Raw genomic sequence first — 22401 nt, 5'->3', positions numbered from 1 at the left:
CTGCTCACTCCTGCTCCCGAAGAGCTCGGAGGACATGAGAGCCCACATGACCTCAGTCTTCACCACCGATCTGTGAGGGGGACAAGGGACAGGAGAAAACCGACGTGAAGTTTCATCTGGCTGATGTATGACCTGGAGCTGGGGTATGGGAAGAGCCGGCTGGCCATTCATTTCCAGAACATTCTGCAGCTGCTCTGCACACGGGCATGGAGCAGGGGCGTGTGAGGCCCCCTCCTCCAGCGCTCCGCTCGCTGCCCGCACTGTCCTGACCGTCAGCATGGCCTGGGCCCCGGACCAGGCAGGCCGCCAAGTCAGGGGTGGCCGGGTTAGCCCTCAGCAGCCAACCACGTTCTCCATCGCCTCCGCTCCTGGTTTTCTAATCTGTTTTCAAGGTTTGGACTCCTGTATTCGACCCAAACTTTCAAATAAGCGTAAATAAACGCGCAGATAAAAACAAGAGAGAACCTGCAGGAAGTTCCAAAGGAGTCCGGGGTGGGCACCCCGGCCCACAGCTACCTGATTAGTTAAATTTGCAATAGAGAGAAAAACAAATCGGCGGTGGGGGCTTGAGAAGAAAGCAGCACGTGGCAACAGGTAGAATTTAGCCATTTAGGCCCGATTCTGGGGGAACAGAATCTGTGCTTGACGGCAGGAGCGTTCCAGTTTTCAGAAGCGGGGGTCAAAGGCCATTCCTGGGTGCTCTCCCGCATGGGGGCACGCAGGCGGGACACGTCACGTGTCCATGTTTCCTGCTGCTGGCGCCACCGGGAGGTGGGGTTCCCGCGCTCACGAACACCAGCCCGGACGCTGTTCAGCTTGGGGACACACGGGCTCCTGAGCGGATCCCCGATTCGGCCGCCGGACCTTCTGTCCGCTAGGGCTCCGGGCACAGGGCTGGTGGCTCTTCCCCGCAGAAGGGGCTCAGCACGGCTGCCTCTCCCCTGAGATGCTCCACTGGCCTCCAAAACCCTCGGCCAGGAGACATCTGGCTTGACTGACAGTCTGACAAAGACCACGATCCCCTGAGACCCCTCCCTCCTCGCCACCAGGGGGTCTGGCCCGAACCAGAGAGCCGTCCCGGCAGGTGTGCACTCCGCGGTCACCGTGTGGCTGCAGTGCCGCAGCTTTCCAGAGATCCTGGCCCAGATCGGGGTGGGGCGGGGGTGACTGTCGCGCCCGGTGGTGGGTGGCCACACAAGGGAGCAAACATGCAGCGCGGGGGCTTGACGTGAGGGAGGGAGACCGTGCTCAGAAAGGCAAGTGGCAAGGTGGGGCAAGCAGGGACACGGACTGCAAGGCGAGGACGGCCGCCCACACGGCCGTGAGCTCTGCGCCTGTCTGTCTTCCGATGGCTCGTCTGGCTGCTTCCGCGGGACCCTGCACGGCGGGTCCCTCCACTTTGCGGGTCACTGATTTTGTGGCTATGTGTGGTTTGGTTTGGCTTTTTTTTAAAAAGAGGGACCCTTAAATGTAATTTTTTCTCTAATGATACACTTTGCTCTTTAATGCTCTAGAAGTCTTTAGTACTGACCTTGAGGGGAACACAGCAACGGCTTCTTTCAAACAGAAATGTGAATTTTTGGTATCATCCAACGGTTCCATTCTTGACACTGTTCGGGGATGGCTCTACACATTTGCTGAGAAGAACGCCGTAACTGTCGTTACGGGTTGCAACGCTTATGTGACACATGGTGAGGACAGGTGAGGTGGCATGGGGTGGGTTACATGAAAAGTGCTCTTGTGGACAGGTGACATTCGGCTTCTCTGGGTCTGGGGGACGTCAGGATGCTGTTCCTCATCCTCGTGTTTCGGTGTCGAGAGTCACCCGGAGCCTTCAGTGGGGCAACGTCAGCTCGTGGCCGTGAGCCATATCGTTTCCCATGTAGGGTCCCAACAGTCAGGCTGTGTCCTCCAGGAACGTAGCTACGTGGTCCACGGGAACCCTGAGCTTCCTTCCACGACGACGGCCACAGGGCACGGTGCGTGGGCGTCTCCTCCCGTGCTCTCCGGCTGGCGCACAGTCTTCACTAGAACTGTCTCCGCACTGTGGTGACAGGTCACACCGTTGCTCCGCAGGGTGCGGCCGCTCGCAGGGCCTGGAGGAAGTTAGCTGCACTGACAAAACTATTCCAGATAGCTTTCCTGTTCTGGATACTGAGCACACACGGCTCGCCGCCGGCACTGCGGGGGACGTCACCCGTGTGAGAAGTGGGGATATTGCACTTCATCATGGAGCGTGACAGGGCGGCCTGCGCGTGCCAGCGGCGGCTGTGGCTGCGCGTCCGTTACACGAACTTCTTTGGGACTCGGTGGACCACACCGGGGTTCGCACACATCCCCCAGTGCGCATCAGCGGCTGTGTCGAATTTAGTGGTAGGTTAATTTGCTCATCTCGGATGTTTTGGCCTAGACTTATGGGGATTTTAAGGTAAAAAATGAGGATACAAAACGTAAAAAATAAAAGCCAAATTCAGTGAAGACTTTCGTTGAAGTCAGGATCAGAGAATCTGGGACCTAGAATAATTATTGTCTAATTGTATAATTTGTTGTTCTACGTTTTGTCCAAGTGCACGGAAACGGGATGAAATGCACGGTCCGCCCGGGGACGGGCGCCGCTGGCCTCCGTGGGTGCGTCTTACGCTTCCTCTTACTTCTCTGGGTTGCTTCCAAAGAGCATTTCACCTGAAGTAATACATCATTTTTAAGTCTAAAATGCCAATACTTGCGAGTACGCTTGTTTTTAACGAGTACAGTGACTACAGGGAGAAGCATCATTATTGTCCCTTACTCAGGATTTAGGTATTTACTCAGGTAGAAAAGAGCGCTCTCAATACTCTGGGGAAGGAGAGTGCATTGATACAAGAATATTTCAGGGATTTTTTTTTTTTTGCATTTTTTCAAGGATATACATTCGTACTGATTTTTGCTTCCAAATATATTTTAAGGCTGTTTGGTAAAATATACCAGATATGAGGCTCAATTTACAGGGTTTTGTTCTTACAGGGAATTCTTAACTACTCAGCTTTAAAAAAGTAAAACTTTGAAGCTAAACATGCTTTAATACCAACTGTGCCCCAACGAACCCAAGCTTCTGGAATGTGGAGTGTGAGGGGAGGGAAGCCTGGGGGCGGCCGGGACCCCACTGGGTGCTGCCGATGCAAGCGGCTGAAGCAGGGGACGGGTACAGTTAAAGTGCCGGTTGAGCCGAGGGACAAAGTGCTACAGTGGGTAAGCGGGGCTGCTCTGCACGGAACCCCCAGGGCGGCGGGGAGGCCTGGGTTTGGGGGACACACCCGCCTCCAGGTGACATCTTGCTTTCGCCTGGCGTGACGGCGAGCACCCCGAGCTCGGGGTCGGACGGAGAAACGCGCCAGGCTCTTCCTCCAGAGACGTGTCGGAAGAGGGACACGGGAGGCGTTGGAGGGACAGTCACTGCGCCTACGTCTGATTGTACCGACGAAAATCCTGCGCATGCAAATCCTTCCTGCTTTTCTCTGGTGCCAATCAGAATCCTGAAAACTAATCACTTTTCTTAAAGTCTACGGATGGGAATCATATGTAATCTTTTTTTTTTCTTCGTCATGTCTAAAACAGGCAAGAAATAGATTCTTGACTTTAGCAATACTGCATAGGACAAAAGAATTCTGGAAAAATACGAATGTAAACTACATTTCTTCTTTACCATTTCAACTGAGATACTTACCACTCACATTCATATTTCTTAAACTTTGTACAACATCACAACTGTCATTTTAAACAAGCAAACTTTTTGGGGGGGTACCCTGGAGAGTGAACGGATGAACAGTCTGAGGGTATATACACATCTGTAAAAAAATCACACAGACAGAAATGGGGACACGTAGAGCCGAGACTGTGGGATGTAAGTTACAAAGGAACAAGACCTACAATGAGTTCGGCGTCAGAAGGAGGGCCACGCCGTTTCTTTCCGGAGCCTGCTGGGACCACCAGCCTTTCGTAAGACTTCGCTCTCTCTTCATGTGTCGCTCCCTTGTGTGAATGAATGAACAGTCAGCAGATTTCTTGATGGTGTAGACGCTGTGCTGGGCATTTTGAATGGGTTCAGACGTGGAATCCCCTGGGTTTCTGGAGAACTGCATGGCAGGGAGCCGGGGGCCTGGAGAGACGGCTTCTCATCACCGGAGACTTGGCACAAGGACCCTGGTGACGGGTCAGCTGGATTCAGGGAGAAGCATCCCCAGGTGGAAGGGGGCAGGGGGGTCTCTTTCCTGCCCTTCGAGCTGGAGCACCTTCCCCCGGGGGGTCTGGTGACCGGTGAGATGTACCCACTGATTTTGCTATTTGTTACTCTTGCCTCTAGCTATCGCACGATTTATAAAAATATAAATAACAAAATGTCAGCCGGGTTCCATCTCTCGAGGTGTTTCTTGTTATCCTCTGAGAACAGAGTGGCTCGGTGAGGTGTCCCCACGCGTCGCCATCAGAGCGGACGGAGAGTCAGACCTTCCGGGGGGGAGAAGAAGAGGAAGAAGCTGTTCCGCCGCGAGCTCGGCGAACCGCGGAATCCAGGCATTCCAGTGTGCGTGGAACAGAACACGACGGGCGGCTTCGGTGGAGAAACGGGAGGGAGGTTACCGGGCCGGTGAGAAACTGTACAAGCATTCTGTCACAAAGCAGAGAGAGGACGGTGGCGAGGGCCGCGGCCGTCCCTAGAGACGCGTCTGGGCCTCGGGAATGTAGATCTCGATGCTGTCCGCACGCTCCGAGGCCGAATTCTGGCGGAAGGATGCCGCCCTCTTGGCCGCCATGAGCCGCCTCCGGGCCTCTTGACGCTGTCTGTCTGGCAGGTCCAGGGACTTTTCTCTCGTGATGGGAAACTTCCCTTTGGGGGGCTTCTTTGGTATCGGAGGGGGCACCTTTCTTTCTTCCTGAAAAGCATCACAAGTCAAGAGTGGGGCCATCAGAGGACAGCAGCACCCGCCCGTGAGCCTGCCCCAGGCGGGGGTGACTACGAGTGGCATGGGACACCCCCCCGAGGGCCTGCATCGGCCCGGCCCCGTGGCCCACCCTGCGCCTGGCCGCCTGCCCGGTGGCCCTGCCCGTGACTTCTCACAGCCTTCCACGGTGGGGATTGGGGTCTGGTGATGGCGTCACACTTAAGGAACTTCAGGAACTCAAACCCATCCCTGAACACTGCCCGTGTCCTTGGTCTCTGCTTTATTCTGATGTCGGGCTAGAGTAGCGGACTCTGCCGTCATCGAGCACTGGCACACGCCTGCCAGGTCTTGAGAACCCGGGGGAGTGTGGCGGATGACACTTGACACCCCTGTCACATGCTGCAGTCTTTTCTACGGACTCCGGATTCTAAGGGCCTTCCTGGAAACCATCTTACGTGTGGGGCCATCAGCCAAATCCCTGTTAGGGCCCTAAAACCCCTTGACATTAACTAGATGGTACATAGACGCACATGATTACTTCATGTTCTTAAAGAACTCACGAAAACAGGTGTATGCCTTTTCTAGAAAGCTCCGGGCCACAGTCGTGCAGCGCGTGTGGTATGTAGTGCTTGTTACTGTTCCGGAGACGCGTCTGTGTCCCTAACCCTGCCCTGTCACTCACCACACGCCCTAACCGGAAAGGCTGGACCGGAGGCGGACTGTGCTGATGGCAGAGGGCTGACGGCTTACGGAGTCGACTGGGCCCTTCCCAGGAAAAGGTGCCTGGCACAAGGCACCAGAGCCCCTTTCTTGTCTGAGCAGATGCCTCGTTGTTGGGGGGAACCCACCCCCTGTCTCCCTCCAGCCTCTACAGAAACCCAGAGGGGCCGGACTGTGGGCACATTGTGGGGAAGGCACGTGGGGCAGACGCCAGTGGCCAAACCTTCCGCTGCGTAGTGTCGGCTTCGGTAGGAAGCTTGCTTTGCTGTCTGACACTTAATTCCCACAACTTATTCTAAAATGGCTTGGACCGACCTTTTTAAAAAGCAGGGGGTGTGGTACCTGTGACTTGGTCAGCTGAGTGGCTGACTTCCAGTTTTGGCTCAGGCCATGATATCAGGGTTGTGGGATCTAGCCCTGAGCTGGGCTCCTCACGGGGCGCGGGATCGGCTCGGGATTCTCTCTCTCCCTCTCTTCTGCCTCTCCCCAGATTAAAAAAAATTAAAATGACTTGGACCAGAAGCAACACCTTCTTCCTGACTCTCGGGTGGGCATCTATGACGATGGGGTGACTGGTTCACTGAGACGTTCAGCTCTTTCGGAAGTCGGTTCCTGCGCCGGGCACATGACCACCTAGCTTGTCTCTGCTCGGTAGCCTGGAGTAGGGGCTGCGGGAAATACATGGGAGCAGCTATGGGGGGGGGTCGGCCGTGCACGGGGCTCTCAGCTTCCAGCGTCCCAGGGTAGGGAGGGCTGACCAAGTGGCCGCAGATCTACAGAGTGGACTCGCTCAGGGAACACAAGAGCGGGGCCTCTGTGGTGTGAAAGAGCTGCCCATCGTCTACACCGGGGTGTCCGCCCCCCGCAAGAGATGGTCTTCAGCTCGGGGCCGTTCCCTGTGCGTAGCTCAGGCAGGGGGGATGGTATCAGCTGTCAATTACGGAAGAATGAGAAACATAGGAGGGTTCCCGCCTGCCTTTAGACTGCTGGCAGAGTTCCATTTTTAGTATTTTATTAGGACCACATTTGCGCCGCTGTACTAGTGACCTCCTTCACTTCAAAACCAGAGCACGGATGGGACTTGCTTACCTATGCTGTATGGCTCACAGAGCGCCTACGGCTGCCTACTCCGCTCTGCCCCACTGTCTGTGTGATTTGTCACGGTCTGCAGTGGTGTCAACGGCATCGAGCCCAGAACTCCAGGACGGCGGGGGGGACCCTTGTGGGCACGGCGCTGATGGCAGTGATGGCTTCTGCTCGGGCTCCCCACATGGCCATCCATCCCGTACTACAAACTACCTCCACGGCTTCCAAACACGCTGGGCTCATGTCATTATTTTATTTTGACAATGTCTGTCTTATGTTTCCTTAGATCATCTTTAAAATGGGGTAGGGGGTCAGTGTGTTTACTGCGGGTTCAGACCCACAGGGTAGTCCCCTAAAGACGAAATCCAAAGGAAGACGTGACCTCAAGGGTTTAAATTCAATGGACACGTTCAGGTACTTCAGGGCGAGGCTGGGAGATCTAGAGGGAGTTTATATCATCAAACCACTCACTAAAGCTCGAAACGTTTTCTTGGCTTCGGCTGGAGATAAGCAACTGAAATGTTTATCTCAGCAGGAAGCAGTCACTGTGACCAGACCTGACACACCCCCGTGGAGAAGCACCTGCGCATGATCCCAACACAGGTACCATGAGGACAGATCAGGGGGCAGACCCTACACGAAGGGAGACTCTAGATCCGGTTGTGGTTTGGGGCTGGCGCCCAGGAGATCCAGCAGGAAGGAGACTAATCTCCGACACCCGGCCACTGACTCCATCGCCCTCTGCACACACGTGCCCGGTGACGGCTTGACGCGGGGTCGCTAACCTGAGACCAGGAGCCCATGGCGTGGAGTGTGACTCCTGCAGCCGGGCCGGGCCGGGGCGCGAGGATGCCGGGCAGGATTACCTTTCTTTCTGGGGACTCGACGACGTTCCAGCCGCCGAGCTTCAGCTGGTGCAGCTCGTCGAACTTCATGCTGACGTCCTCGACGGAGAGCTGCAGCATGTCCCAGTAGCCCGCCAGGTCCTGGGACGTGGGTCTTGGCATGGCGCTGGGGTCCTGCCAACACACGAGCACAGTTTACAGCCCGCTCTTCCCCGCACGTACCTTTTAAGGCCTCGGGTCAGGGAGACACCTGGCTAATTCAAACTCCCATGCAAGTGTCCGAGTGGGCTCGCGAGGGCCCGGTAAGCTTGCACGAGTATTTGCCGACACACTGCACGTCCCCAAATATGGACAAGATACAAAGTGTGTGATCCCAGCTCTGTGACATTCTGGAGGATGAAACACTGGAGGGACAGTAAAAGGATCAGAGATTGCCTGGGCCTGGGGGGAGGGACACACGGGTGGGACACGGACATTTTAGGCAGGAAGACTACTCTGCATACCATTCACATCACGGTACATTTGTCCAAACCCACAGATTGCACGACACCAGGAATGACCCTCATGTGCGCCCTGGACTCTGGGTGACGGTGACGTGTCCACGAAGGGTCCCTGATTACAACAGAAGCACATTCTGTCGGGGAAGTGGGTCATGTTGTAGGGGGCGGGGGAATGGGAAATCTCTCTCCCTTCTCAGTTTTGCCGTGAACCTGAAACCGCTCTAGAACAACAATGTCCGTTAACGAAGATACGTGCATGACGTTCATTCCTTGCTTCCTTTCGAAAATGCTTTCTTAGGGGACGCTCAAAGTTTCCCGACGCTGGGCAGTTCCTAAAAGCCACAAGGCAGCCGCATCTTCGGTCTCCCTGGGCGGCTCTTCAGCAGACTGGTGCCTGGGACAGGGACACGGGCTCGGTGGCGGTGGTGAGGCTGGGCTTGGAGCCGGTTCTGTGTGCTCTGGCACATCTCGGCGCTAAATCCCACGGCCAGCGAGGCTGTACAGACGCAGCCCGTGTTTGCTGTGCCTCCGCAGAGGGAGGACGGGGACGCCTGTCCGAGGTAGGTGCACAGTGGATTCACCGACGGGTCCCGCACACACAGGGGAGGCCGCAGAGCTGCACACCGGCCCCCCAGGCACACGCTGTCCCAGGGCATGGACTCCATCCAAGTGGGACGGCTTTCCAAGATGAGCGCGCCCCTGTCTGCCCACGTCCCCTGCGCGCGCGAGGCTGGCTGCTTCGCACTGTACCTGCCTAGAGGCACCGGGGCCTGGGACCCCGGGTTAAGTGTGTGGTGTTTCCGCAGGTGGTGTCTTTGATTCAGTGGGAGGTCATCTCAGATTCAACTGAGACATTTTGGTGCATTTGCTTATAATGTGTAAATTTCAGCTTACTCGTGAATTGTTCCCGGTGAGCTTCACGTCCTCTGCCTGTGTCTTAGTCCGTCGGGGTGGCGAGACAGAGCCCCGCGGTGCTGGAGGCTGGGCGTCTCAGCTCAGGCCGGGGCGGACTCATCCTGGGGAGGCCCTTGTCCAGGTGGCCGACTTCTGGCTGTGTCACTTGGGGGGTGGCTGTAGGCCCTGTGGGGTCCCTTCTGTAAAGACACTAACCCCATTCATGGGGACTCCACCCTGATGACCTCATCACGGCCTGAAGGCTCCACCGCCCGACGTCATGACCCTGGGGGACAGATTCAGTCCACATCACGCTGGCCTGACACCCTTATCAGAATGGTCGCTTGGCCCCCAGCCCGTGTGTGACCTGCCAGCAGCCTGTGCGGGTGAAGGTCGGGGGGAGTGAGCTGTGTGTCAGGCCGGCTAATCCGTGGAACCTGGGGGGACACTGGCATCGGCGAGGGGGGCAGCTGGCCTCCAGGGACGTGTCTTCACGGGGGCAGCTCCATCCACCAGCCGTAGGGGGCTTGTCCCCTCACATGTGGGAGCCTGACTCAGCCGCTGCTCCTGAGGAAAAACAGCACGACCCTGTGATAGCTGGGGCCGCGATGCGGCAGTGACGGTGACGGGACCAGACCCCGAACGTGCCTGTGGCCATCGGGAAGGAAGTGGGGTGGGAGGAGGCTTCTCACACCTGGGAAGCATGTTCCGTCTGAACTGGAGTTTCGAAGGTGGGCTGTGGAAGTCTCTGGACGACTTCACCAACCCGACGAACCTTTGCTTTTTGTGGGTTTGGGAAGGGGGACGCCTGAGCGCGTCTGCAGGAGGCAGCACAGTGACCCTGCCCATCTCCCAGGTCAGGTTGCTGGGCTCGGGTCATGTCCTCAAAGGGAAAAGCTAAGGAGGTGCTCCTAGCGAGATGCAGGTTCCCGGCAACCCAAGGGCGGACGTCGCCCAGCTAGGCTGCTCTCGAGGCAGGGCTGTGGCTGTGTGCGGCCGCCGGGCACACCCAGGCTCTGTCCCCCGTCCTCTGCCCTCTCCTGGGTGGGGATGGCCGCATGCCCATGGTGGGCCGTGCCACCCCCATCCCCCAGCACGGTGACACGGTGCCGTCTTTCCCCGCTAAATTCTCATTCTGCAGAGTTTGGTGGCTTGTTGGCCCAGCTGGCAGAGGCCCCCACAACGTGGGCTCTGGGCTCCCGTGTTCCCAGCTAATGTCCTCCAATGGGCTGGGGAGCCGTTCCAGGCACATAGGGGACGGTGCCGCTGCTGGCACGTAGGTCTGGAGGGGCCTACGTACTCTTTCCAGGCCGGCTGGGGATGCCGGGCTCCTGGTCCATTTGGGAAGCCCGTGTTTCCGTACAGGTGCAAGGGCCGTTGCTCCCACTCGGCTCTGCGCCTTGTGATGCGGCCAGTCGCCCGATGCCCTTGCCTTGGACATGCTGCTCTGTTCTCCATCCTGAATATCCTGGGCTCCGGCTTATCTTCTGGGCTCATTCCTTTGACTTGAAACTGGTCAGCCGCCTAAATCCTCCAGCTAACAACGCAGCGTCTGCCTGCCCCTCAGCGTCTCTCTCTGGCCAGGCCGCCTCAGACAGCCACCCCTCCTGCCCCCCCACTGCAGGCTGGTTTGGGTGGGTAGTTTTTTTTTCCTCCCTCGAATCCTAGATAGAATCCAAAAGAAAAGGAAGCAGCCACACTCTATATATTAGAGCTCAGAAAAGGAGTTTTGGAAGGTTAGGATAAGATGCAACTGGACATGAGTAAGAAGCATCCAAAATATTAGAATGGATGATTAAAAAATCTAGTATTAGCTGCTTCTGGCACACAGGACGTGGACAATTTATAAGCTTGAGTAACGTTTTCACATGTTTTTACTGCATGTTGGTTGCGTTAGGTAGTGAGTTCCTAAAGACGGTGAGTACCGATGCTTACCCAACTCAGGTGACATGTACAGAGCTGAGTAAGTGCCTAAATCTGTTCCTTTAAGAACAGTCATCAGACAGGGAGAAGCAGGACATGCTCCCCAAACACCACAGCTGGGCATGTCGCGGCCGCACGTCCCTCTCGAGGCGCACGGACCCTTCCTGCCCTCACTTCCTAACGGGGGTTATGACCTCCTGTCCCAGGAGACACGGGGGCCACTTTGTACATTTTGGGATGAACTCCAATGGGGTTAACTGGAAAATACTAGAGAAAACATACTTTTAAACAATCCTAATCAAGAGGGGTGAGTCGGCAGCTCTGATGCACTCTGCCTCCTTTGATGTGTGAGAACATTCAGTAAATTCACGTCTCCTTGCAAATTAAAACAACAAAACAAAGTCAAATCATGAGCACCATCGCTCCCATGATGCGCAGACCTACTTGCATTTTAACGACAAGTTTGTGCTGAAAGAAATCCACGTATGGATTATAAAATAGTCTGTACAGTGATGTGAAAGGTCCTTAGTTATTTCTACAAAAAACGTCACATGGATACACGCTTTCATTAGACAAAGAGAACGTGTGTGCGCGCGCGTGTGTGTGTACACAGACGCCGTAAGTGTCAACCTACATGTTGGTTTTCTTTCTCTTCGACGTTCAGAACAGTCAGAGCCAAGCTTAAAGCCAACTGTGCTGTCTGTTCCTGGTATATTCTTTTCTGTCCTGACTACGACACGGAAAGCCCCAATTATTCTACAGTCTCTCCCGAATCTCTTTGAATGTTGCTGTTAATGCGTTGAGTCAAGCCACCCCTCGTCGCAGTCTTTGTCCGGGACATTACAGCTGTTTCCATCCCTCCTCCCTCCCAGGGTCTTGGGTAGGTGGACCGCGCAGCGGAAAGGCACCCTAGGGCTCTGGGGGGCTGTCCCCGCGCCATCCCTCCTCTCCCCGCGCCACCCCTCCTCTCCCCCAGCACTGCCCCACAGTGGCCTCTTCACCCCCCCGAACCCCAACCCAGGACGTTGCTCGAATTTGCTCCTTGCTCTGCAGGCCCCAGGAGCCTCCGTCAGAGCAGCGCGGAGACCCCGCCCCCTCGGCTGCCTCTCAGGGCCGAGCACACCTGCGATCCGCTCACCATGTTCTGCTGGCACAGCCAATAAAACTGCTGGAATTTCTGCGACATCAGAAGCTGCGCGCTCCCCACCGCACTCCTGATCTTACCGAGAACTGTGAACAGAACAAACAAAACACGTTTGAAACTGGGTCAGCAAGAAACCAAAAGCAAGAGTGATGCATGCGGAATCAAGTCCAGATGCCTGAGTGAGTCTCCCCCTTCCCTGAAGGTCAAACCTTCGAATCTGCTGTGCGGGGCGCGGCCACAGACTGAAGCTTTTCCCAGGCTGGCCGTGTCCGGGTTTTGAGGGAAAGGCGATGATGTGTAGGTAGTGCCGGCTGTTAGGCTATGACTGGTCAGTGCTGGGACGGGTGTGGTCTGGAAGGGTGGTCTCTACCGTAGGAGGCTCTTCTCCTAGCGACGCTGCTCAGGGGCACGACAAGGTGAGGCGCAGGTAGGAATAGAAAAGACACTGAGTCCTTCTTACTTTTTATGGCCTCCACGGAAATGAAGATGTTAATTCCTAATTTCTAGGAAATCACATCGGACTCGGTGACCTCATTGGACTCATGGGAGTCGTCTCTGGGGCTCTGAGAGTGTCTCGCCTGGGGGGAGGAGCTGTGCGGGGAGAGGCTGTGCTGTGTTTGTGGCCCGTCACCTCCCAGCCTTGGGCTCTGTCCAAGCTCCCGCCGCCGGCCGTGGGGCCCCGTGGGCAGCCAAGTCACTGCCACTGCGCTGGGCTCCCATCACGTTCGACTCGCCAACTGATTCCCCACGGACGTTCGTAGTGACGATGCCCCTGTCCCCCCGCTCCTGTGACCCCACTGAGACATGACAGGAAGTCTCCAAACGATTTCTAAGTCGTATGACTTTAAGCAATCAAATGCCACTTTTTGGGGCGCCTGGGTGGCTCAGTGGGTTAAAGCCTCTGCCTTCGGCTCAGGTCATGATCTCAGGGTCCTGGGATCGAGCCCCGCATTGGGCTCTCTGCTCACTGGAGAGCCTGCTTTCTCTCTCTCTGCCCCCCTCTCTGCCTACTTGTGATCTCTCTCTGTCAAATAAATAAATAAAATCTTAAAAAAAAATGCCACTTTTTAAAAAAGTAACTGCTGTAGTTTTGTCCATGGAGAGGACTTAACACACTGAGGAAGCGTGGGGTGACCACTTTGGGATGGAGTTTGGGCGAACGCAAGCCTGTGTGTGTGACGTGCTGGGTCTCTGCCCCAGTCCTGTGACCTCTGGGCGCCTCCAGCGCCTGCCACCTCCATCCCCCGTCCTCACACGGACCAGTCCTTGCCCGGCGTTAGCGCCATAATCATTTGGGAACTAATAGCTTTGGCGGATCCCAACTCAGAAGACTCTAAAAGCATTTGGGACTCTGTGGGGACCCGTTTCCTGCCTCCATACCCTGAGCCCAGGCCCCCCTCTGTCCCTGAGACACAAATACAAGTTATTCACAGGGTTTCGGCCGATCGGCGTCTTGGAGCTGGAGCGGATTATCCCCACCGGCTCACTTCCGGCTGCCCTGTGGCTCTCTTGCAGACCCGGAGTGCACGTGGCGAGGGACGGAGGCAGCCTCTCCGGCGGACAGTGGCTGGGCCGTGACCTCGGGCCTTCCCGCCAAGAGCGCCACGGGAGCCTGTATTGGCTAACGGCCGGTGGGAGGCTGTTACAGAAGGGGCTGTTTCCCTGTAGATGTGTCCGTCCTGGAAGGGGAGGAAAGAACCGTCGCCCTCGCACGTGGGCTTGCGCCATCCACCGTTTCTGCACTCCAGGCCCGTCTCAAGAAGAGCGCGGACCAGAGCTCGAGGTGCACCAAGGATGAGCTCGCGTCCCCCAGCTTCTCGTCTGGAGGGCCGTCCTGACACTGCCCCTGGGGGCGCCTGTGCCGGTCTGCGGGGCACACACGACTGTCGAGGCCTTGTAGGTGTCCACAGAAGGGGAAATTGAGTCCAGGGGAGTAAATCCAGCTTCCCCCACGGCCCCCACCATTTCCCAAATGCAAGCGACTGTAACCGGTGGCCTCTAAGCAGAGCATCTGGGAGACTCCTTCGGTGTGTGTGGACCCCGCGTGGAGGAGCTGAGCGCTCCCCAGCCAAGCCCCGCCGCTGCTGTGCTCCCCCCCCCGGGCCTCGCACCGGAGGGCAGGGCCAGAGACCACGGCGGGGACGGGCCTCCACACCCACATGACCAAGTGCTATGAAGCGGTGCGAACAGAAGTGCCAGGCATGACCCCGTGGGTGGGCCCAAGTCGCGTCGTGGGCGCCAGCGGTCCCCACGGGCAGTGGTAGTCCATTCCCTCGAAAGCGAGGTGCTGGCATCGGGCATAACGTGTCCTTAAAATGATTTTCTCCAGAGTTAAGACGATGGATTTCAATGCTTACTTCAATTTGTCTCGTTTCCTCATCTGCCTGTGAGGACCTCAGCTTGCTGTCCCCGGAGTTTTATTATGAACAATTACACATGCGCGGGATCTGAAAGGAAGGCGTCCGCATCACTTCGAATCAGCAATTAGTAGTTCTCCACGCGCGTGTGTTTATCTTCCTGAATGAGCTGAAGATAAGCCGCAGCCAGCCCGTCACCTGCCCTGTCCTGTGCCACCGTCACGTCCTTATCATTCCGAAGGAGTGAGGCATACCCTCACGTGTCTAATTCTGCACCGCTTCTCGAATATTAACAGGAGTTAAGGTTATAAACTGAAGTGCTTTGTGTTAATACTTCTGATGAACTACATTTTAAGAAGAATATGAAAATCAGGGACTAAAACCAAGTTATATAAAACTGACTGACTTCTAATTACCGTCTGAGGAAACCTGGTCACTACCAAGGAGCACTTTTGTCATCGCTTCTATGTCTTCCTGAAGTGACAGCCTGATCGAAACCCGTGTCTCCAAATCTTTTCGTCAAGTCTTACAGGTTACAGGGGTTCACACGCGCGAACTCCGCACTGCACAACTAAGATCATCCCTCTGCCCGGCAGCAGTGAGAGCAGAGCTAGGGAAATGTGTTCAGTTTGGGGATCAAAATGGGAATGAAGGGGAAAGTACTCTCACCTCTCCTGGGAGATGCTCAAATGATGTGTTAAAACATGTGACTTTAATAAAAGTGAATAAATTAGAAAACACCGTGGCATCCTTTCAGACTTAAAAAATGTTTTCATGTTTCTCGATCCCCAGGTGTGTTCTGCCAATCTGTTTCGAGGGGGGCTTTCCTCCCCACAGACCCATGTCCTCCACCTGGTTTGCCAGGCAGCAGTAGGCCTGGAGCGGTGGTCAGGATCTGGGGAGGGGGAGTTGGTGCAGGGGGAGGGGGAGGGTGCTGGGGTTCAGGACTGAGTGTGCCCTGAGGACAGGCGGTGGGCAGGTGCAGCATCAGGGCGGTGGGCAGCAACGGGGATGGGGGGGCAGGTGCCGGGATGCGGGGGCGGGCAGGTGCTGTGAACGGGGAGATGAGCAGGAGCAGGGACGGGGACGTGGGCAGGTGCAGGGACAGGGTGGGCATGTGCTGGGATGTAGGGAGGGCAGGTGCAGGGGTGGGGGAGGGCAGGTACTGGGATGGGGGGGGTGGGCAGGTGCAGGGACAGGGGGGTGGGCAGGTGCAGGGACGGGGGGGTGGGCAGGTGCTGGGATGGGGGCTGGGCAGGTGCTGGGATGGGGGGTGGGCAGGTACAGGGACGGGGGGTGGGCAGGTGCTGGGACGGGGGGGTGGGCAGGTGCAGGGACGGGGGGTGGGCAGGTGCAGGGACGGGGGGGTGGGCAGGTGCAGGGACGGGGGGTGGGCAGGTGCAGGGACGGGGGGGTGGGCAGGTGCTGGGACAGTGGGTAGGGCAGGTGCAGGGACAGGGGTGGGCAGGTGCTGGGACAGTGGGTAGGGCAGGTGCAGGGACAGGGGTGGGCAGGTGCAGGGACGGGGGGGTGGGCAGGTGCTGGGACAGCGGGTAGGGCAGGTGCAGGGACAGGGGGGTGGGCAGGTGCTGGGACAGGGGGGTGGGCAGGTGCAGGGACGGGGGGTGGGCAGGTGCAGGGACGGGGGGGTGGGCAGGTGCAGGGACGGGGGCTGGGCAGGTGCTGGGACGGGGGGTGGGCAGGTACAGGGACGGGGGGGTGGGCAGGTGCTGGGACGGGGGGGCAGGGCAGGTGCAGGGACGGGGGCTGGGCAGGTGCTGGGACGGGGGGTGGGCAGGTACAGGGACGGGGGGGTGGGCAGGTGCTGGGACAGGGGGTAGGGCAGGTGCAGGGACGGGGGGTGGGCAGGTGCAGGGACGGGGGGGTGGGCAGGTGCTGGGACAGGGGGTAGGGCAGGTGCAGGGACGGGGGGTGGGCAGGTGCAGGGACAGGGGGGTGGGCAGGTGCAGGGACGGGGGGGTGGGCAGGTGCTGGGACGGGGGCTGGGCAGGTGCTGGGACGGGGGGTGGGCAGGTACAGGGACGGGGGGGTGGGCAGGTGCTGGGACAGGGGGGTGGGCAGGTGCAGGGACGGGGGGTGGGCAGGTGCTAGGACAGCGGGTAGGGCAGGTGCAGGGACAGGGGGGTGGGCAGGTGCAGGGACGGGGGGGTGGGCAGGTGCAGGGACGGGGGTGGGCAGGTGCAGGGACGGGGGGTGGGCAGGTGCAGGGACGGGGGGGTGGGCAGGTGCTGGGACAGTGGGTAGGGCAGGTGCAGGGACAGGGGTGGGCAGGTGCTGGGACAGTGGGTAGGGCAGGTGCAGGGACAGGGGTGGGCAGATGCAGGGACGGGGGGGTGGGCAGGTGCAGGGACGGGGGTGGGCAGGTGCAGGGACGGGGGTGGGCAGGTGCAGGGACGGGGGGGTGGGCAGGTGCTGGGACAGTGGGTAGGGCAGGTGCAGGGACAGGGGTGGGCAGATGCAGGGACGGGGGGGTGGGCAGGTGCTGGGACAGCGGGTAGGGCAGGTGCAGGGATGGGGTACGTGGGAGTGGGTAGGTGCAGGGATGGAGGAGTAGACAGGTGCAGGGAGGAAGGTGGCAGGACAGAGTCAGAGCATCTCCCAGGAGGGGTGAGAGTACTTTCCCCTTCATTCCCATTTTGATCCCCAAACTGAACACGTTTCCCTAGCTCTGCTCTCACTGCTGCCGGGCAGAGGGATGATCTTAGTTGTGCAGTGCGGAGTTCGCACGTGTGAACCCCTGTAACCTGTAAGACTTGACAAAAAGATTTGGAGACACGGGTTTCGATCAGGCTGTCACTTCAGGAAGACATAGAAGCGATGACAAAAGTGCTCCTTGGTAGTGACCAGGTTTCCTCAGACGGTAATTAGAAGTCAGTCAGTTTTATATAACTTGGTTTTAGTCCCTGATTTTCATATTCTTCTTAAAATGTAGTTCATCAGAAGTATTAACACAAAGCACTTCAGTTTATAACCTTAACTCAGCATGGGCAGATGGCACGCTGTGTGTGATGCGGGGTTAGTCTGAAGGGTGCAAAACGACCACGGCTCGGGAGGGACGGGGAACGTGGAGGAGAAGCTCACGATGTGACTGCTAACGGCGAGAGGGTCTGCTGCGGGGTGAGCGGGGACGGTTTCATCCAGTACCTTTAATGCAAATGGCTTCCCATAGTTGCTGAGAATCGGAAGTGAAAAATTCAATTTATTCTTTTCCACTATAGTCCCCTACTGTTGTCATAGTCCCAACACTTGGTTTGCAGAGCCACAGGCGGCGTCTGCGCCCCCAGAGCGCAGACTGATGAAGGACCTGACGCGGTGCCTCTGACGCTCGAGGACGTTGGATTAGCTCCCTCACTCCCTTTTATTTCTCATGCGTCCCCTAAAATTTCTAATTCTTTCTAAATTTGCTATGAAATGCCAGGACAACATTTACACTTTCAGAAGCTGAAGTGGATTTTTGTAGAATTTGCATCGTTTGAAAAGATCACGGGACTGTTTATCTCCTCTCGGGTCTCTCGGGCTCCCCCAGGACCGGTTTCCTCCAACGGAACGGGCGCGGGAAAATCACTATTTGCGCGGACGTGGCCCCTGCAGGTCTCACGCGTTACCATTCTTGTGTTTATCGTGTGCACGTGTCTTTGCCCACTCCAGTGTCCCGTGGCCCTTTGGAGCCTGGCACGTGAGGGACATCCCCCTGGGCACCTACCCGGGCTGCACGAGAACCCGCAGGCAAGCCCGTCGGGAGGCCGGCGGCGGCAGCTGCGCAACTGGCCGGGCCCCAGGGCTGGGGCGGCCGCGGTCACGTCTGATTCTGCAGTTTTCATTCCTCTGCTGACACGAGGCATCCACCAAACTACAAACATAGGGGTGGCTTCTCTCCGGCCCCTGTCCTCCCCGTGCCCCTGCACTCAGGGTCGCTCGGAGCAACATTTCCCTCTTCCCCGTGCCTGCTGCGTTGTCTACAAGCTGGGCGTGGCCCCGTCGGGAGGTCACAGCTGAGAGCCCGGGGTCCCCCTCTCTCTGCCGGTAAAGGGAGACCCTCAGATGAGGGAGTCGCTTAAGCCCCCATTTGGGTTTCACATAACTAATACAAAAGTCCCCAAATATGAGTATAGTAGCGGTTTCCAGTCCCTCCAGGACGGGTCTTTAATGACTTAACAAAGGAAGGCCGCATGGACATGACCGACTTGCACCGTATTTACGTGGGCTCCTGATGCTTTTCATCGACCACACAGGGCCGAACGGGTCTCACTTCAGCCAATCAGTGCAGTGAGCCGCGATGATCAAACCACAGTGTGGGTAGAAATCAGTTCATGTGACGGAAGCTTCACTATTCGGAGCTCAGAGTTCTGCTTTAACAAGCCAGATTAACGTAATCTGCTTTTTAAAGGTGGCCTCACCAGTAACGAGTACAAGACTCAGAGCTGACTTTTTAGCACTTCTTAGGGAAATACCTCACGTTGATTAACAGGGCACTGGCTTCAGGTACGAAGGGCGATGAAGACCACAGCCGAAGTGTTGTGTCATCTTCGTCCACAAAACGGTCACACGTCTGCGCAACTTCGGGAAAGAAATTAAGAAAATCACAGAAAGTATCGAGTGCGTCTACCCTCTGTTCCCTGCAGCCGAGCCTTCCAGCAAAGCTGTCATGTTCAGTCACGAACCAGGACTGGGACAAGCGCACACAAAGCAAATCATTAGCTGAACTCTCCAGGGCCGGGGGGATGCTCCCAGGCCCCCAGGTGAGGGCGACGGGAGGTCTGGGGGCTTAGATTCAAGCGTTTATGAGGGTGTGACAGGAGCGTGACCGTCCCCGTCCCTGACGACCGTCCACCTCGTTCTTCCTCCTGTTCCTGCTACGTCTCCGTGGCACAGCCCTGTGCCGGACACGGGCGGCGATGGCAAATGCAGCAAAGGGCCTCACCACCCCCGAGGAGCCAGAGGCCTCCCACGACGGCAGAGGCGCAGCCCCGGGAAGACGCCGCAGCCGTCCTGTCCTCTGAAGAATGCATGTCCCCAAGGGCAGGCAGGTGCCACGTCCATGTCAAAGGGCTCCTGTCTGTGGAGGGGCTTCCCCCACCCACCCCTCTGCTGCCCCTGCCATGCAGCCGAATCCGACACCCCTTCGAGGCCCAGCATCATGCCACCGTCTCCATGACGCCTTCCTGGAATTTCCGCTGGTGAAAGCATCTCACACCTGTGAGTTTCTTAAGCTCCTATCTGCATGTCTCCCACTACACGGGGGGCGGGGGGAGGTTCTCCACGCGGTATACATAGTTCTACCCCGGTCTCACTGATCCCGGGCATGGCAGTCCGTGTCTACACTGCTGGTCACTCCCCGTCAGCCTACGGTCTGTGGGGTGGCAGCTGGCTCAGGCGCGTACTCAGGAAGTATCTGTTGAATGTTTACAGCAATGAGAGAATCCAAGAAGATCCCAGAGCTTCAAGAAAGGTGTGTAGGGAAATGCAATCGAGGGCAGCAGAAATTCGCTTTCTGCTACAGCTCGTTGAAGAAGAACGTGCTTTCCAGATGCGTCCGGTTAAGGCGGCCGGAGTGCGAGTACTGTATTTCCCATGGGGATGGGCTCTCATGGCCGATCGGGGTCACTGCTGGCCACTGAACGAAATTTCGTATAAAGTAGCTTTATAGCACTGTTCCCAGAACTCTCCTGAATGCCCCCAGTGACAAGACAGTCATGACTCACCAGGACAACGCGTCAGGGCTGAAGCCTTCCAACTGTCAGATCTTTTGTGTTTAGTTTGAGAAGGAATTTGATCCCTTTCCCTCTTCATCTCCGGTGGCCAAGCAATGACGAGCTAAGTCTCCATTGCATCTGCCCGGGGATTCTGTCTGGAGCCCAAGCGGGTGCTGCAGCCACCGGAGACCTGAATGAAGCAAATGGCCAAGGACCGGGACGCGACACGCCCTACGCTAGGGCAGAAGGTAGTCCACAAGGGCACAGACGGGAAGGAAGCGATGCGGGGAGAGGGTGCCCAGTAAAGGGACCCTGGGATTTGATAGCCTCCGGCAGCCCAGTGACACAGCGTAGCTTTCAACAGGAGACCGTCCTGACCTTGCTTCTCGACTCCCTCCCCGTACTCTGTGGGATCTGGGGTGAGATGCCAACCTCCTTAGGCCCAGGTGTCCTTATTGTTAGTATGGCGACGCTGCTCTCCACGCACCCCAGGGCAGGGCGGTGAGCACTGAGCGAGGTGTGCAGAGACCCGCTCACAAGATCTGTCACGGGATACGCCCTGGGTACGTCCTGGTGTAGGGCTCTCTTCTTTTGAAACAGTAACCCTTTTAAAGATTTTATTTGTTTGACAGAGATCACAAGTAGGCAGAGAGGCAGGCAGAGAGAGAGGAAGGGAAGCAGGTTCCCCGCTGAGCAGAGAGCCTGACTTGGGGCTCAATCCCAGGACCCTGAGATCATGACCTGAGCCCAAGGCAGAGGCTTTAACCCACTGAGCCACCCAGGTGCCCCTAAAACAGTATCCCTTTTAAAACTAGAATTTTTGGAAAATAATATTACATTATACTGAAATAACTACGTTATTTTTAAGGACATGTTAAATATGGAAAATCACGGTAAGGTAACAAAAGCTCTGGGCCTCCTTCCAAACACAGCAGCGGCTAGTGTCTCCCGTTGTCCTGCCCATAAAGGGGGACCAGAACTTCTTGGATGTGTCCTAAATGATGTAACACCAAATGACGAGAGGACCAAACACATAGACACGTGGAGCTAGAGCGGACAAGTTCATCTTCCGCGGAGTTTTGATGCAGGAGGGTGGGGACACGTCCTGGCTGACCACCCCGCGGGTCCGCCCGTCCCGGGCCCCGGAAGAGCGGACACCGACCCCAGGCGCACAGCGGGAGCCCACAGCCTGACTCCGATTTCGCATCAACTTAGGCAATTTACTTTTTCCAAGTTTTGTCTTTGTGATAAAGACCGTAAATCCCTGCAGCGATTAAGTACCGATTTTGCCAAGCAGAAATGCGGACGGACAAGTGAGATGAGTGATTTTTAAATATCAGAATTGTGAGTCATCGTTGCACTCAGTGTACCCTGAATGGGTAATACATTTGGACGAACGCGTGAGAGCAGTCTGAGACACCGATCAGCCACAGCCGGGTGGGGAGCAAGTTCAAATGCTTCTCCACGGCCACACTTCCTCAGAAACACCCAGGGTCTCCTACCATCCAGGTGAACGGCGTGTGCGACATGATGCTGAAGAGAGAAGTGTGGGGGAGGGGAACTAGCGTATCCCTCTCTTCCTAGGCTAACAGGGAAGTTCTGATGAGCGGTCGACATGCCAGTTAGGTACTGGGCTTTCTGGACCCCAGGAATCATACTCTTACGTAAGTCCACATAATTTCATCATCGTCTTTCCATGTGCAGGGTGGACAGACCCTATCGCAGCAGACATCGAGACATGTGATAGAGGCGCACAATTCCCAAGGACGCCAGCCACCCTTCGGAACTTGAGACTTTAGAGTCCAGCAAATGGACAGAGGAATTCATGGCAAAAGAAAAGAGAGCACGACTCGCTGAGACATTCAGAGATGCCTCTGTGAGACCGTGTTCGGGCCAAGGCACTGTTAGTTCCGGGTATGTGGCAATTACTCTCGGATCCTTGGTATACCCAAAAAGACAGGTGGTATTTGTTTAGAAATCACATAGAGCGACTCTGACAATGCGCAAGACAAGATTCTTCAGGTCAGTGGGAGGCAGACGCAGAGTGAGGGCTGTTGTCCCCTTCTCTGCCGAGAGGCAGAGACCCGTCAAAGCCAGACAGGGGCTGGAGCAGGTGTGCTCTGTGGGCCTGGGTCAGGAGGTCACACGGACTCCCGCCCAGCACGGTGATGGGGAGCTGGGCGCACACCGCCATGGGCCTGGCCGGTTCAATCTCTACTCATCTCAACCTTCTCTTTGGCATAAAGCCAACTCAAGGGGCGCCTGGGGGGCTCGGTCAGTTAAGTGTCTGACTCTTGGCTCC

At 56.9% G+C, this 22401-nt stretch overlaps 1 protein-coding gene across 1 annotated transcript in view; it reads right to left on the bottom strand.

Annotated features, from left to right (window-relative positions):
- Positions 1-4688: 4688 nt before the first annotated feature.
- DLGAP2 (DLG associated protein 2) overlaps positions 4689-22401 on the bottom strand; it is a gene marked incomplete at its 3' end in the record, with an annotated part of 768810 nt that continues 751097 nt past the window's right edge. The window contains exons 14-16 of the mRNA XM_080794969.1: positions 12023-12114; positions 7589-7741; positions 4689-4907 (exon numbers count right to left, since the gene is read on the bottom strand). Of these exons, the coding sequence (XP_080651095.1) occupies positions 4689-4907; positions 7589-7741; positions 12023-12114 (464 nt within the window). The remainder of the gene's footprint in view (positions 4908-7588; positions 7742-12022; positions 12115-22401) is intronic.

Source organism: Martes martes (assembly GCF_963455335.1).
Source record: "Martes martes genome assembly, chromosome: 2".
Taxonomy (NCBI): domain Eukaryota; kingdom Metazoa; phylum Chordata; class Mammalia; order Carnivora; family Mustelidae; genus Martes; species Martes martes.
The sequence above is the reverse complement of the archived record's forward strand: the minus strand, read 5'-3'. Positions and strand labels throughout refer to the sequence as shown.